The sequence below is a fragment of the Colobus angolensis genome, unplaced genomic scaffold (assembly GCF_000951035.1).
Source record: "Colobus angolensis palliatus isolate OR3802 unplaced genomic scaffold, Cang.pa_1.0 Scaffold116, whole genome shotgun sequence".
NCBI classification, from domain to species: Eukaryota; Metazoa; Chordata; class Mammalia; order Primates; family Cercopithecidae; genus Colobus; species Colobus angolensis.
Window position 1 is genome coordinate 4954851 of NW_012112697.1, and position 17391 is coordinate 4972241.

General features: G+C 35.8%; 1 protein-coding gene across 1 annotated transcript in view; it reads left to right on the plus strand.

Annotated features, from left to right (window-relative positions):
- Positions 1-17391, plus strand: part of HYDIN (HYDIN, axonemal central pair apparatus protein) — a 434530-nt gene that overhangs the window by 76781 nt on the left and 340358 nt on the right. The window contains exon 8 of the mRNA XM_011962106.1: positions 2521-2645. Coding sequence (XP_011817496.1) covers positions 2521-2645 — 125 coding nt within the window. The remainder of the gene's footprint in view (positions 1-2520; positions 2646-17391) is intronic.

Here is a 17391-nt window from a genome sequence, read left to right on the forward strand (position 1 = left end):
GTGTAATGAAAATGCAAAAACCTGTTGGGGACAGATTGTGTGGGACCTGAAATGCCTAGGGGTTTGAACTTGATTGCACAGATGATGAGGACCACTGAAGGTGTTTGAACAAGAGATTGATGTGTTATGACCTGTGTGTGTGTTTTACACTCTCTCTAGAGCAGTGTGAAGGAGTGAGGGAAGAATGATGAAAACTTGAACTCATCGAAACACCCAAACACATCCATAGATTCATCACGCAGCATCTAGAGGCTGCCAGTGAGGGAGATAAAAATAGCCATAACAAAAAGAATAATAAACACTTGTATAGTATTTCCTGTGTGCCAGGCATTATTCTAAGCACTTGACCTATATCAACCCCTTTAGTCCTCACTATAACCATATGAAGTAGGTGCTATCATTACCCTCCTTTTAGAGATAAGGAAACTGAAGGTTAAGTGACTTGCCCAAGGTCATGGCAGAGCTGGGTTTTGAACTTGTTCGGTTGGCTCCAGAGGTCAGGCTAGTAACCACTGCCCCAGAATGCCTCTGCAGCAATGCTTGGGGTTCACTGGTGGATCGGTACCACAGGCATGAGGACAGGGCAGAGGAAAGGAAGCAGGAAAATCAAGAAGGGAAAGGAGAGGAGATCCACTTATTTGTGGGATCTAAAAATCAAAACAATTGAACTCATGGGCATAGAGAGTAGAAGAATGGTTACTGGAGCCTGGGAAGGGTAGTGGGAGTTGGGGGCGGGAGACTTGGGGAAGGTTAATGGGTATTAAAAAAATAGTTAGAAAAAATGAGTAAGACCTATTATTTGATAGCACAACAAGGTGACTGTAGTCAATAACTTAATTGTACATTTTAAAATAACTAAAAGAGTGTAATTGGATTGTTTGTAACACAAAGGATAAATGCTTGAGGGGGTGGATACCCCATTCTCCATGATGGGATTATTTCATAATGCACGCCTACATCAAAACATCTCATGTACCCCATAAATATATGTACCTACTATGTACCCATAAAAAACTAAAATTTTTTTAAAATTAAAAAAAAAAAAAAGAAAAGAGAGGAGAGGAGATCAAGTAGAAAGCACCAGAGAAAATAACCAATTGCTCATAGTAGGGAGCACCTGAGGTCCTGTGGTAATACTCTCAGATGCTACCCAGTGCTACCCTTGACATAAACTGTGTGTCCTTATAGCAGAAAACTTAGATTTTCTGAAATTGAGTTCATCATCTAAGGTAAGATTTAAGGAATGACAACTCTAAGAACTGTTGTGATCGAAGTAAATAATCAGAAACAGCTCGGTCTGCCAGATGCATTACGCAACACATTACTTTGAAAAACTAGCAATTTAAAGAAGTGAAGTGGACCATGAAAATAATTAAGTGGGCTGAGTTTCCTATTTAGGAAGAACTCTCTAAGTTATTTAAGGTATTTCACCATTAGATCCAGTTTCTCTCTTAACTATTCCCTTCCAAAACAATTAAACTATTTCCTGTTTCTAAATCAACCCTCACTCCCCACAATGTCTGCATCCCAAATTATATTTTCAAGACACAGAATTTGTCCTCAGTTTGCCTTTTCAAATGCACTCTCCACCCTTCTTCAGTTGGCTCTAGCCCCGGAGGCTGGCTTCTACAGCCTGGGTCAACAGCCCTCGACTCCCATTTCTGGCTCTGGTTGTGTTCACCCAGTGAGGGTCTGGTAGACAATGAGATAGGAGGGGATATGAGGTCAGGATATTTTTTCCCTATTGTCTTCCCTGGGAGACCACCTGGGCTGCAGTCTCCCTTGGCTCCATCTCCTTGCTCCCCATAAGGCAACCTTCTCTTAGGCCTCTCCTTGTGGATTTCAAAACCATGCCTTCTCCATGGCTCTTTGGTGGCAGCACTACTGTTATTTACCACCTGGGCTATTGCATCATCTCCTGTAGTTCCTCTACACCCCTCCCACCCTTTTAAAATAGACCCTCTGTTCATCTGTCCTTAATTATCCTAAGGCGAGTGAGGGTGCCATCCCTTTCCTTTTGGGGCTCTGATGTGTTTTTCCACTATGATGCCCTCTCTCCTGTGAACTCTCACAAAACTCGATTTTTATCCCTTTGAAGGCATTGTTCTTTTGAAAATGACAATATTTGCATACATATTTTAAGTCTGTTCCTTACAGCAATCTCAGTGTTTGAGGACAAAGGCTGGATTTGATTCATTTGCAGTCACCCTAACTCGAGTGCCTGAACCCAGCAGGGATACTCAATGAATGTTAAAAGCAGGGCTGAATGGCAAGGACACAAACAAGAATGCTGTTGCATCATTTAAGTGGCCCTTACACTTGCTAATCTAATACTGTCATTTTAACATTAAGACTAAAGTTCCTTCACATTAGGTAACAAAAGTCTGCTTCACTTCTGGATCATGAAATTGCAGTGCTGGGTCTGAGCTGTCTGCAGAACTAGAACTCCCGTCTCCTCTCCTCCCCCTCTCACACTAGTCAGAAATGTGCTCTGATGATGTGCCTCTCTGTGTGTTGCAGGCCTTTCTCTGTAGAACCAGCTGTTGGAACTCTTAATGTGGGAGAGTCCATGCAACTGGAAGTGGAGTTTGAGCCACAGAGTGTGGGCGATCACAGTGGAAGACTTATCGTGTGTTATGACACAGGTATGCAGTATTCTTCGTTAAAAGTTCTACATGTTAAGAAAGGTCAGATGGGCATGTTCTCACTCATAAGTGGGAGCCAAGCTATGAGGATGCAAAGTCTTAAGAATGATACAATGGATTTTGCGGACTTGGGAGAGAGGGCGGGAGGAGGGTGAGGGATAAAAGACTACACAGTGGGTACTGTGTACACCCCTCAGGAGACGAGTGCACCAAAATCTCAGAAATCACCACTAACGAACTTATTCATGTAACCAAACACCACCTATTCCCCCCAAAAAACATTGAAATTATAAATAAATAATAATAAAATCCATTTTAAAAAATTAAAAAAAGAAAGGTCACATGGGAAGTGTGATAAAGCTGAATAGGAAATGGTTATTTTGGCTGCATTTGAGTAAGCTAAGATAAAAAAAAAAAAAAAACAACAACAAAAAACAAAAACAGTGAATGCCTCCAGTAGAAATGATGTGGAGTCAGATAGAAATCCCCTAACAGGTGTCCCCAGTGCTTGAAAGCCTGAGGAATACAGGACGCAAGAAGGAGCCCATCCCTATCCCCAGAAGCCACACTGGTGGATTGAGGTTGTCCGTATATTAAAATTTGCAGGTAATTTAATGCCCCATGGGTTTTCCATTTGATTTATTGTGATATTTGTCTAACGTTTTAAAAATGTAAACCCCAATTCAGAATGTTCTTGAATGTGCCCACTAGTCTATGTAAGATCTGTTACTTTCATCCTTAGAACATGCAAATATCTTACATAACATCTTACAGGAATATAGGACTGTGTCTGTTGCCACTAGCATTTTCTTGAAGGTCACACCCTCCATAATCACAAAAATTACACATTGTTGCAAATTTTTAATTTACGGTCATGTAGATGGCATATACATTATGAAGTCTCCAAAGTTGGCTTCCAAATTAATATTTTACATTGCCATTTATTATTTTATGCTTTTTCTCATTTCCTTCTCACTTCTATTTTACCCATTCATGTTGATGGACCCAGATTAACTGCAGAAGGGCACTGTAGGGAGAAAACAGAAGTACACAGCCAGGGAAAAAGTAAGCTAAGATCCACAAGGTAAAGAACCCATAGAAATCATGTCGAGTCAGATAGAAATCCCACCTAACTTGTGTCCCTGATGTTTGAAAGCTTGAGGAATGCAGGGCTCAGGAAACAACCCATCCCCAGAAGTCACACTGGTAGATTGGGGTGATCTGTGTGTAGATAGAAACTTGAAGGTACACCTAGAGAAGGAGCAGCACAAGGCATCTAGGGTACAGGTCAGAATTGCTGGCTTTGTGGACCTGTATCTGAGCAGGACGACTCAAGCCCTTGCCTTAGGACCCATGGTTAAGTGGCACTAGCTCCACATTGCCCAGCGGAACAACGCCACAGACCAGCCAGTGGCGTGGTCTGTTTTATCTATTAGTTTTAGCCACACTCACTGGCTGCTAGCAAGAGAAGCCAGCTTAAGCAAAAGGCGGAATGTTTGACCCATGTAACCAAGGGGTAGAAGGCTAAAAGCACAGCTCATAACATATTGGGGCATCAGTTTTCCAAGATAGTTGTGTCATTTTACATTCCCACCAGCAAGGCATGAGAGTTCTAGTTGCTTCACGTCCTCACCAACATGTAGTGCTGTTTTGTCGATTTCAGACATGCTAGTGGGATGAAGTGATGTCTGTCAGTGGTTTTAATTTTCATGTCCCTAATGATGCCTTCTCAGGTGCTTACCGGTCATTCATGTATCATTTTAAGTGTCTCTTCAAGACCTTTCTTTGTTTATTCTTTTGTTATTAATTTGTAAGTACCTTTTATTACTCAGTATTCTAAATACTAGTCCTTTGTCAGATATATGTATTATTAATATTTTCTCCAAGTCTGTAGCTTGCCTTTTCATTTCCTTGATAATATTTCTTAATAAGCAGCAATTTTGAATTTTGATGAAATCCATGTTATCAGTTTTCTTTTCTTAAGATTAACACTTTTTGCCTCTGTGCTAGGAAATCTTTGCCTTCTGCAAGATCATGAATATATTCTCCCATGTTTACTTCTGGAAGGGTTATAGTTTTAGCTTCTGTGTTTAGGTTAATAATGCCTTGCCTTTTATTTAATTTTTGTGTATGTGTGATGTAGAGGCTGTGTGTCATTGTTTCCCCATATGCATTCTTTGCTATTTTCCATCTCATTCTGGAATACGGAATACTCTGTTATTCCATTACTTAATCTATTATTGCACTGTTATTCATTCATTTTTACCTCTACATTTTCCATTTCTTTTCCTCTGTAGACTGATCTGGATACTTTCTTCTTAATCATTATTCCATTCAATAATCCCGTCTTCAGTGAAGTCTCTCACCTGCTGAGTTTTAACTTTTTAATTATTATTATTGTTTTTATTTCTGGAAGTTTTGTTTGGTTCTTATCAAATCTGACTGCTCTCCCCTCTTTTATTTTTCAAGTTTCCCTTTGATTTCTTAAATATATTAAATGTGGTTATTTATATTCTGTATCTGATAATTCAAAGAAATTAAGTCTACTTATTTAGTTTGCTGTTTATTGTTCCCGCTGGTTTTCAGCCAGAGTGTCTTATGTCTTTTTGTGTTTTGTAATTTTTTTCCAACTCTGAGCAGGCCCTGGACTTTATCTGCTATGCTCGGTACATAATGCAATCTTTAAAGCAGAAGTCCAAAGGTTCACAAAAGCCATTAGGGCAAAGGCCAGCCTTGGCACTAGACTATTTCTTGGTATGCTTGTCTTCACATTGATGTCCTTATTGTCCTATCAGGTTAGTGATGAATTTAAAAGTAGTTGTAAAAATACTTTCTCAGCTGGCTGCGGTGGCTCACACCTGTAATTCCAACATTTTAAGAGGCTACAGCAGGAGGATTGCTTGAGCCCAGGAGTTTGTGACTAGCCTGGGCAGCACAGCCAGACTTCGTCTTTACAAAAATAAACAAAAATTATCTGGATTTGGTGATGCATACCTGTAGTCCCAGCTACTTGGGATGCTGAGGTGGGAGGATTGCTTGAGCCTGGGAGTCAAGGCTGCAGTGATCCTGCCACTGCACTCCAGCCTGAGCACCAGAGCGAGAGTCTGTCTGTAAAAATAAACAAGTAAATAAATAAATAAATAAATAAAACAAATAAAAATATTTTCTCAAGTATTTTGATGAAGTCTCTAGTTTCATTGACTGCCTGGAAGTGACTCCAGTGTATGCCTTTTTCACATTGTTCATTATTATTTATAGACTAGTTCCTTCTTTCCTACTACTTTATAGTCCTGTCTCTCTATCATGTTATAAACATAATTTATCCTTCCTTGTATTTTGTTTTCTTTACTTTTTCTCAGCAGTAGTTTTCTGTGTAGAAGCCTTGAATATTTTCATTAGCTCTACTCCTATTCAACTCCTTTCTTCACTTGTTCTTTAATTATTAATTTGTAAGCATTCAGTGGTTTTTGATGTTAGTATAAGTGGTTTTTTATTATATTTTTACTGATTTAATTTAAATATAATCTATATAAGTATAATTTAAATATGAAATGCACAGAGTGTATACAGTTTGGTAAGTTTTGACAAGCATAACTACCTATGTACCCACTGCCCAATTCAAGAGACTGAACAGCCACTGCCTCATACTGATTCCCAGGCAATCCCTCCATCCCCCACCCAGAGGCTCTGATTTCTATTCCCCTATATTAGTTTTCCTTCTTCTTGGACTTCAAATAAATGCGCTCATACAGTATATACTCTTTTGTGTCTTGTTTCTTTCCCTCAACATGTCGTTTTTGAGATTTATCCATGTCCTTGTGTATGGTAGTAACCCCCTTTTTATTGCTAAGAAATATTCTACCGTATGGTTGCATAAAATTTATTCGTTTTCCTATTAATGCAAATTTGGATTTTTGAATTTTGGGGCTATTATGAATAAAGCTTTATAACCATTCTTGGAGACCAAGGTGGGCGAATTACCTGAGCTCAGGAGCTTGAGACCAGCCTGGGCAACATGGTGAAACCAGGTCTCTACTAAAATACAAAAAAATTAGGCAGGCATGGTAGCATGTGCCTGTAGTTCCAGCTACTTAGGAGGCTGAGGCAGGAGAATTGCTTGAACCTGGGAGGTGGAGGTTGCAGTGAGCAGAGATTGCACCACTGCACTCCAGCCTGGGTGACAGAGCGAGACTCTATCTCCAAAAATAAAAAATAAAATAACCATTCTTGTTCACATCATGTGTGTGTGCGTGTATGTGTGTGTGTGTGCAGATATACATATGTTTTTATTTCTCTTGGGTAAATATTTAAAAGTAGAAATATGTAAAAGTTTGTAAGAAACTTCCAAATGGTTTTCTAAAGTGGTTGAACCATTTTATTTATATTCCCATCTGCAATGAATGTATGAAACTCCACATTCTCATCAACTCTTAGTCATGTCAGTCTTTTAATTTTAGCCATTCTACTCAGTATAAAGTGGTATGTTATTTTGGTTTTAATTTGCATTTTTCTAATAATGAATGATGTTGAGTCTCTTTTCATGTGCCTTTGCCCATTTTGATGTCTTTTTTTCTGAAGTACATGTTTAAGTCCTTTGCCCATTCTTCATGGGGAGTTTATCATTTTGTTGTTGACTAGTGGTTTTAAAAAATATATTCTTGGCGAGGCATGGTGGCTCACGACTGGAATTCCAGCACTTTGGGAGGCCGAGGCGAGTGGCTCATGAGCCCAGGAGTTCAAGATCAGTGTGGCCAACATAGTGAAACCCCATCTTTACTAAAACTGCAAAAATTAGCTGGGTGTTGTGGCATGCACCTGTAGTGCCAGCTACTCAGGAAGCTGAGGTGGGAGAATCGCTTGAACCAGGGAGGCAGAGGTTGCAGTGAGCCGAGACCAAGCCATTGCACTCCAGCCTGGGTGACAGAGTGAGACTCCATCTCAAGAAAAAAAGAAATATATATATATTCTTTATATAAGTCTTTCAGAAATAATTATTGTGAATGTTTTCTCACAGTGAGAAATTAATTTTCTTAATGTCTTTTTATTAGCAGAACAATTTAATTTTGATGAAGTACGGCTTATCCATTTTAATTTTATAGCTAGTGTGTTATTTTTTCTTAAGTTTATTTTCTAAATTTATGTGGCTTTATTGAACTACAGTTGGGTTTTGTATATTGAGCTTTTATCTGCAGACTTTGCTAAATTTACTTCTGACTTGTCTGTAGATGATTTTGGGTTTTGTATATACACAAGCAGGTCATCTGCAAATAATAACAGTTTTTATTTTGTTCAATCGTTATGCTCTTCATTTCTTATTCTTTCTTCCACAGGCTAGACATTTAGTATGCTGTGCATTAGAAGTAATGATAGCAAATATCTTTCTCTTGTTCTCAGTCTCAGAAGAGAAGTGCTCAGTATTTCATCATTTAGTGTGATGTTTGCTATAGCTTTTTAGTGGGTACTCTATCAGGTTAAAAAAATTTCCTTCTATCTCTAGGTTTGTAAGACTTCTAATCTTGAATGGATGTTTAATTTTATCAAATACTCTGCATTTGTTGACAAGATTGTACATTATTTCACCTTTATCCTTCTAATGCGATGATTGATTTTGAAATGCTAAATTCCTGCTGTGTTCTGGGATAAACTCAAGTTTTGTATATTGTCATTTTAATGAATCATTAGATTATATTTGCTAATATTTTGTTCAAGAATTTGGTATACAAATTCATGAGAAAGATTGGCCTATTATTTTCTGTTTGTGTAATGCCCTTGTCAGAACAAAACAAATTGGTCTCATAAAACAAGTTGGGAATTGTTCTCTCTTTTTGATTCTCTAGAGAAATTGTTTTAAAGATTCATGTTATTTCTTCCTTAAATAATTGAAAATTTTATTCTTAAAGCCGTTTGTTTAACCTCACTTTTTAAAATGGAGGCAGCTCTTTAATGATTGGTTCTGTTAAACTTTTTCAATAAACTTTACCATTTGATCTAAAATCTTAAAATTTTGGCATAAAGTTGTTCAGAACCCTTCCTAATCATTGTTTGCTATAGGATCCTTGGTGATATCTCCTCTTTTCTTATTGGTAATTTGTATCCTCCTCTTTTTTTTTCTTAATCTATATTGTTAGGGCTTTATCAGTTTTTTTAGTTTATTCAAAGAACCAACTCTTAGTTGATTATCTTTATTGTTCACTTCTCAATTTCATTGATTTCTCCTCTTCATTTTTTCAGTCCTACTTTCTTTAGGTTTGATTTGTTATGATTTTTCTAGATCTTAAAAGGGATGCTCAGAGTATTGATGTTCAACCTTTCTTCTTTTATAATACATGCATTTAAGACAATACATTTTCCTCTAAAATTGACTCAATCTTCAGCCCATATGATTTTACGTATTTTGTTTTTGACACTTGATTGAAAATATTTTAGAATTTACATTTTTATTTCTTTTTTGATCCCTGGGCTATTTAGCAATGCGTTGATTGATATTCAAACATTAGGGAATTTTCTAGGTCTCTTTTTGTTATTGATTTCTTGTTCAATCCTACCAGTGACAGAAAGCAAGTTCTATACGATTTCAGGCCTTGAAATTAGTTGAGACTTACATTACGACCCAAAATATGTTCCATGTTGGTAAATATTCCCTGTACACTTGAAGAGGGTTCACCTTCCATAAGTGTCAATTCGGTAAAATTTGTTAATAATGATGCCATTCAGTCTGTATCTTTACTAATCTTTTGACTCCTTGTTTTATCAGTTATTGGAAAATGTTATTAAAATCCACAACTACAATTTAGGTGTTCCTGTTTTTTGGTGCTAACAATTTTCGTTTTGTATATTTTGAGGTCATGATACTTGATGTATACACAGGTAGGATTATTATAACCTCCTGTTGAGTTAACCATTTTGTCATTGTAAGATGTCTCAATCTTTAGTAAGATTTATAACACTAAAGTCTACTCGATCTGATATTTATACAACATAGAAGTTTTTTTTGATTAGTGTGGACATAGCACAATCTGTTCATCCTTTCACTTTCAACTTTCCTCACATTTAAAGTATGACATTTGGAAGCATCACCAATGAGGCTAATTATTAAATCTGGTCTGAAAATATTTGTCTTTTAATTGCACTATTCAGTCATTTTATGTTAAATGCAATTACAGATATATTTGAACCTCCTGTTTGACTATTAAGTAATTATTCCCATTATGGTAAAGTTATTAGCTGAATTTCAGCCAAAACCATTGTGTTATTGGTACTGATAGTGGATGAAACTGAAGAAACATATGCCTGCTAATAAATATGGTCAGTGATACATTTTTTTTTCTGTCTGGATCTCCATATCTTTGTTGATTTTGTGTACATCTTATATCTTATATCCTTGTTGATTTTGCTTATGTTAGTTGCTGAAACTAAGTATCAGAATAAATGTGGCCTTAGAATTACATTTGGGTCACTGTATCACAAGATTTTAAATCAGGAGTTTGGAAAAGAATGAAGCATAGTCAACCCTTTTACTCTTATTAAAATAAGTAATTGTTGATAAACATAGTGAATACATTATCTTTAAAATAATTGTTTTTTTCATCTTTATCTCATTCCTTCAAACATTTAGGGGTATTTTAAATACATTTGACATGAGCAATCGAGCAATCTAGCATATGGGTATAATTTATAAATAAACGACTCTACATGTGTTGGGGTGTAATTTCAAAAAATGCTATTTGGTTGGGTTTTGAGTTCAGCTGATTTAGAGTGCTTATAGATCAATAGAATCAAAACTTGAGTGACGACTTCAGTGATAACCTCATCCAACCCTTAGATTTTACAGATACACTGAAGCCCTAAGAAATTAAGTGGCTCACCCAAAGTCACAGAACTAATCAGAAGGCCACATGGAAGCCCAGTTAGAAGCCGGACTCAGCTCTTAACTCCTAGGCGGTGTTCTTTCTTCTGTATGACTATATGTGCATTTTTGCTCTCTTGATCTGCTGCCTTTGAAATGCAGCTGCATTTTCCCAGCCTCCCTGGATCTCAATGTTACTTTTATATAAGTATTTGGAATGACACCTATGCTTACATATATACTGCTGTGCTAAAGAAAAGATAGGATGAACCACAATAAATATTTGTGTATTAAAATTTAATCATTCAGCTGGGCATGGTGGCTCATGCCTGTAATCGGGAGGCCGAGGCAGGCAGATCACAAGGTCAGAAGATTAAGACCATCTTGGCCAACATGGTGTGAAACCCTTGTATTTTTAGTCTCTACTAAAAATGCAAAAATTAGCTGGGTGTGATGGCACATGCCTGTAATCCCAGCTACTTGGGAGGCTGAGGCAGGAGAATAGCTTGAACCAGGGAGTCGGAGGTTGCAGTGAGGCAAGATCGTGCCACTACACTCCAGCCTGGTGACAGAGTTAGACTCTGTCTCAAAAAAAAAAAAAATTAACGATTCATAAAATAGTTGGTTTCTACCCCCTGAGGTTCTGATGTCGCCTTTGGTGAGTGAATAAAGTCATATTCTGAAGATTGCAGAGGTAAACTGTCTTACAGAATTTTTCCTTACATGAAATGGGCTGCTACTAAGAATATGCTTTCAGTCTTTATTGTGGGTTATTAATGACCAGAATCCATAACCTTCCATTACTGAAAAATGCTAATAACTGCCTAAACACAATTAATCATGAAGCTTTTCCAAGCAGCCATGATCATTGGCTTTTCATTTCATCAAATAAGCATCTGATTGAACTTTCTGCAGCTGTTTGAAATATGAATTTATTTGGGGAAGGAAATTTAACATGGGCTGTTGATGAGTCTTTTCTTTATAATGCCTAAAACAATGTTCTAGAAGAAGCAGCATTGACACTCCTCAGCAGGGAGTACTCAATCACGTTCCTAACAATGGCATTTGTTCCTTCCATTTCTGGCCCTCCACTGGATATATTCTTGATTAAATGAAGCTAGGAGATTTCTTTGCTTTTTCTGACAACCAGAGTTTGAACCAGTGCTTGAGCAATTAAGGAGGTTGAGTATAAAGTTTTAGCAGTATCTAATATTTTACCCATTAATGTTTTCCTGAACCAGAATTCTCCCCTCCTTTCTCTTTTCCTCTTTCTCCCTGTGTGTGCCTGCGTATAGTAAAAATCAAGTTAGTTTAGGCAGTTGATTTTACCTGAGAAATGATTTAGTTATCTTTTTTATTATAGAATTGAGAAAGAACTGATGTAAGGTGATACCTTTTATAAACTCATCCCTCCAGAAGAGATTAAAAATACAATTACACAAGGTTACATTGATAACAAAACCAAGCCAAAACTAATCCAAAACCGAACAAATAAGTGGAAGTATCATTTGACTCTGAAGAGACAAACAAATGGTTAATTGTTTAAGTTTTGCACTTTTCAACTGAGTCTTGAGAAACTAAATATAATCACAGGGTTCAAGGAGATACTACTATTCAGAACAGCATTTCAAAAAAGACATTTGAACAAAATTAAAAAAAAGAAAAAGAAAAAAGACATTTGTATTGACACTTTGGTTATTAGAATGAGTACCACAAATAGTAGTGTAGGGGGTTTCTTCTTCAGTGCCTGGTGAGGTTGCTCTTCTCACTTTAGAAGTGACATTAACCATTGGCATACTCAGGAAATAGAGATAATGCACGTATTCAGCATTTTTAAAAGTATTATGTCTCTTACTAAAGAGGAGATACTTTAAGAGTCAGAAGTTGGCAGGTAACCTTTTTCCCCAAAGGTGTGATGATGTGTTGTTATTAAATATACACACAGTCATAATATTAGTGCTTCACACGGCAGCTTTATACTAATTTACATATTTTACTCTAGTAAGCTTTCTAAAACTATAAAGAATTTTTCTTTTTTTCCTCATAAAGGCCAATAGAGGCATACCAAAATATAATATAGTCAGTAATTGAGTGTGATGTTGCTACTTTGCAGTTAAAATGGCTAAATAATGTCTATCTGAATCTATTAATATCTATGTAAACTTACCCACAGCAACTTTGTTTCAATGGTGGGATTATTGTTAATTATAAATGTGTGCTGTTATAACTAGAAAATCTAGCCAAACATAGGTATTGTAAAAGAAGCAAATGTTTTAACATGGCTTTAGAAGCAATGGAAACATTACTTGACCTTGTTTTCTTTGTTTCTTATTCCATAGCTTAGGATAGGGAGTAGCAGAAGTTAAGACACTCAGATTGTCAGGGATTTAAATGTTTAGGGAAGTGAGATAAGGTTTCCATAAGTTCATAGCAAGTGAAGGTTTGCAAATTACCAGGTGTTAGTATTTAAAGGGACATTTCTTTAATTCCCTTCATTTTAGTGATAAGTAAACTGAAGCCCAGAGACTTTACAGCTCACTAAAGCTGGAATTTGAACCCAGGTCTTCGGGACCCCCTGAGACCAGTACACTTTCTGCATCTCACACTGCCTTCTGTGCAGATTCAGAATACCGGTTTTGGCATTACCACTGACAATCGGCAATGTGTATCTACATGTTTAAATCTTCAAGACTGAATGAAAAAAGCAAGTTGGAGAATTGTATGTACAGTATGATACCATTTATTGTTACGTAAGTGTTGCTTAAGTTTCCCGAACAAAGAGCACTTCCAAAGAAGTTTGGTTCAGCAATGCCCTACCATAGTGAATTTGACCCTGTTGTGACCAAGTGATGAAAAACTTTCCATCAACTTGTTAGTTCCCTAGAAAATCTGTGGTTCCACTCATATATTTAATTTAGTGTCCTCAGTTGTCTGAGAGTACTGAAACCACAGTATGAAGTGTATTGTGTATATAGTTAGCTTCACATTCATTTTTGTAAAATTAGTTTTGTTCATATTTGTTTTTACTTGATTGATGGTAGCAAAACTGGCAAGAGATAAATGAGACCTTCCACAAAATATATCTGTACTGTGATGTAATAAAAGATTGTTCCTAAGCCCATCTACGATGACTGCAGCATGCAACAGAAACCAAAAAGGTACCAGTGCGGGAACAGGTCCTCCAAGGACACAAAAAATGCTAATGTTGAGGAACAGCTTCCCCATCCATTCCTGGAGACATGACACCACTTCCATCCTGTCAGTCTTCAAAGTAGCTAAGGGTTGGGGAGCCTTTTTAAGGTTGTCTCTATAAAAGTAAGTATTATAAAAACCAAGTACTTCAACAGCTTTGGAGATAAGAGAAGAGTTATTGCTTCCTTCGCTTTGTGGAGCTGATTAGTTTTGGAAGATAGTGGTGAAAAAAATCAATATTAGATGGTTCTTGAAAAAAATAATAACTTTTGCTATATTTCTAGGAAGGAAGATTTTTGCAGTGAGCAGCTCAAATTAATGACATTAGTCTCTCTGACCCCTAGGTTGCGTGAAATAAGCCCTTGGATCTTTTATTCCCTTTGATTAATTTTTTAAACAATTATATATTTCAGATAACCACAAAAGCACAGAGAATAATATAATCAACACCTGTTATATTTAACACATCTCAACCTTTTGCCATACACATTTCTTTCTAGAGGTTTTATTTTTTTATTTATTTATTTTTGGATAATCAAACTGATTACAGACCTGAAGCCACTTTGTTACCTTTTTCTGATCTAATTCCCCTGTCTTGCTCCTCAGAGGAGCTTTATTGGATGCGTTTTAATGCTATTCCTACATATTTACTTATCCATAAACAATATATAGTATTGTCTCGAGCAGTTTTAAAGTTCACATAAATGGTATCATACTGTACATACGATTCTCCAACTTGCTTTTTTCATTCAATGTTGTTTTAAATATTTAAACATGTAGATACACATGGCTCTGATTCATTTTAATGAATGTACCACATTCCAGTATGTGAACATTGAAGATGTAACTTCTTTGCTATTACAAACAGTGCTGCATTGAGCAGCTTTGTACAGTGTCTTCTTGGGCAGCTGTGTGAGATTTTCCTTTAGGATAAATACCTACAAGTGCAATTGCTGGGGTATAGGGTGAAATTATCCCAAGCTTTACAGGATACTAGATTGGCTTGTCAAGTTGTTGTGGCAATTTATACTTTCATCAGAAGTATACAAAAATTCTTTTTCCACATTCTTGTCAATATATTGCTAAAAGGATATCATAAAACTGTTTGATTTTTGTTAATTTGATGGTCATGAGATGATATTTTATTTTATATTTCTTTTATTACTAGTGCTATCTTGCAGCTGTACATGTTTCTTGGAGGTCCTATATCCTTTTTATATTCAAGTTTTTGGATGGGTCATGTATTTATTTCTTTTGAATGAATTTGTTTTTTATTTTTAGATAATCAAATTTCTTAGTTTTTTAGAGGGATCTGGATTTTGAGTCATGGTTAGAAAACTTTCCCCTCTCTGAAGTTATGAAGAAATTCTCATTTATATCATTTTATATATATGGCTTTATATTGAACATTTAAATATTTGACTCACTTGACATTTATTCTGATACAAGATATGAGGTATGTTTTTTCATATGGCTTTGAAGTTGTCCTAACAAATTTTTTTTTTTTTTACGAAGTCTGTCTTTATACCAGTGATTGGAGATACTGTCTTTATAATATACTAAATTTCAGTGTACGTTGGGGTCTGTTTTGGCTTCATTCTATTCCATTGATCTCTCTTTCTTCATGCACTGCTACCATGCTATTAATATTTTAATTACTGAGACTTTACTATATTTTAATTCTATCAATCCCTGTGTTATAGATGTTTTTAAAATGCATTTTGAATTTTGTCAAATTCATTTTCAGCATCAGTGAAGATCATATTTTGTTCCTTAGATCTACTGCTACATAAACAGATTTCTAGTAGTGGGACATTATTGTATTTCTGGAATAAATTCCACTTGGTTATGAAGTATCATTCCTTTAATGTGCTGACATATTATGATTAGCCATTTTTATTCAGAAATTTTACATTGTTATTCAGAAGTGCAGTTGGCCTATAGATTGGCCTATATCATTGTTATATCTTTATCAGATTTTAATAACAGTGTTATACGGAAAAATACAGTGTTGGAAATTAAGAACTAATTGTATGACTTTAGCAGCAAAATAGATACTGCAAAAGATAGGATTAGTGAACCGGAAGACAGATCAATAGAAAATACCCAAACAGAAGTATGGAGAGAAATAGAAAAGAATGGGGAAAAAATAGAACAGAAAGAAAAAGCTAAGTGAGACACAGTCAAAAGGTCAAAATACATGTAACTGGAGTCTCAAAAGTAGACGAGGAAGAATGGGGTCAAAAATATTTTAAGCAATAATGGCTGAGAATTTTCCAGAAGTGATGCATGACTTTAATCCAGAGGTTTACAAACATTTAGCAAGCCTGTGGTGGTACAAGTACAAAGAAAACCAAACTTAGGCATATTATGGTTAAATGGCTGAAATTTAAAGCAAAGAGAACATTATAAAAGTACCCAGAGAAAAAAGACACGTTACCTTAACAGGAACACTAAGAATACTGATGGCAGAATTTTCTGCTGAAATTATGGAAGCTGAAAGACAGTCAGATGGCATTGTTGAAGTGCTGAACAAAAACAATGCTAGTTTATACCACTGAAAGTATCCTTTAAAAGTGAAGACGAAAGATATTTGCAGACAAAAAAAAAAAAAAGCTGGAAAATTTGTGTAGCACTCTTGAATGGCATTGTTTTCACTTTTGTGTCATTCCATTATTTTTTGGTTTCCATTGTTTCAGTTCAAAAGTTAGGTGTAGTTCCAAGTGTGGATCCTTTAATAATAATGTTTTTTTTTCCTCTGGCTGCTTTCAGGATTTTTTCTTTGTCTTTGGTTTTCTTCAGTTTCAGTGCAATATATTTAGGTCTGATTTTTAAAAAAATTATCCCATTTGACTTTCACTGGCCTTTTGAACTGTGAACTGATGTCTTTAATTCCAAACAAAATTCTTAGTCATCATCTTTTGAAATACGATCTTTGCTTCATTATCTCTTTCCTCTCCTTCTGAGTGTTTCCAATTCAATACTTTAGACCTTCTCACTTTATCTTCCTTGTATCTTATCCACTGTATTTTTTCTTTTTTTATTTCTTTATATTGCCTTTTGTATTTTCTGAACTACCTCCCATTTCACTAATTTGTCATATAGATAATAAAATTATTTTATTAAATATATATTTTGAGTTTTTTATAGTTTAGACTATTTTATTTCTATAAGTCCTCTAGAGTGTGACGTTTTTCAAATTTTTAAAAGATCTTATTGATTTTCTGTTTTCTACACATGGCTTCAAAGTAATCCATTTGTTTCTTTAAACATACTGTGTATAGGTTCATAGTTTCTACCTGATGATTCCTACTATCTGATATTTTTGGGGGCCTATTTCCATTTTTCTTTTATCTGCTGGTTCCAACACATGGAGTTTTATTTCCTTGCATTGCATCATTATGTTTTGGTTATGTGCTTTTTAAACAATGTTGAAAATTTTGAAACTTTGGATGCAAGTACCTTTCCCCACCCCAAAAAAATGAGTTTCTTTCACCAAGTGTCTCAGGGCATAACCAGTCAATAATTGTCAAATTCAAGGTTTGAAGTTATTTGCAAGACATAGGCAATTCCAGCATGATATTCAACTCTGAACTAAGGCTAATCTACTTCCAGTTCATCCTCATCTTGAAGGCATAGTTTTTTTTTTTTTTCTTTTTTTTTGAGATGGAGTTTTGCTCTTGTTGCCCAGGCTGGAGCGCAATGGCA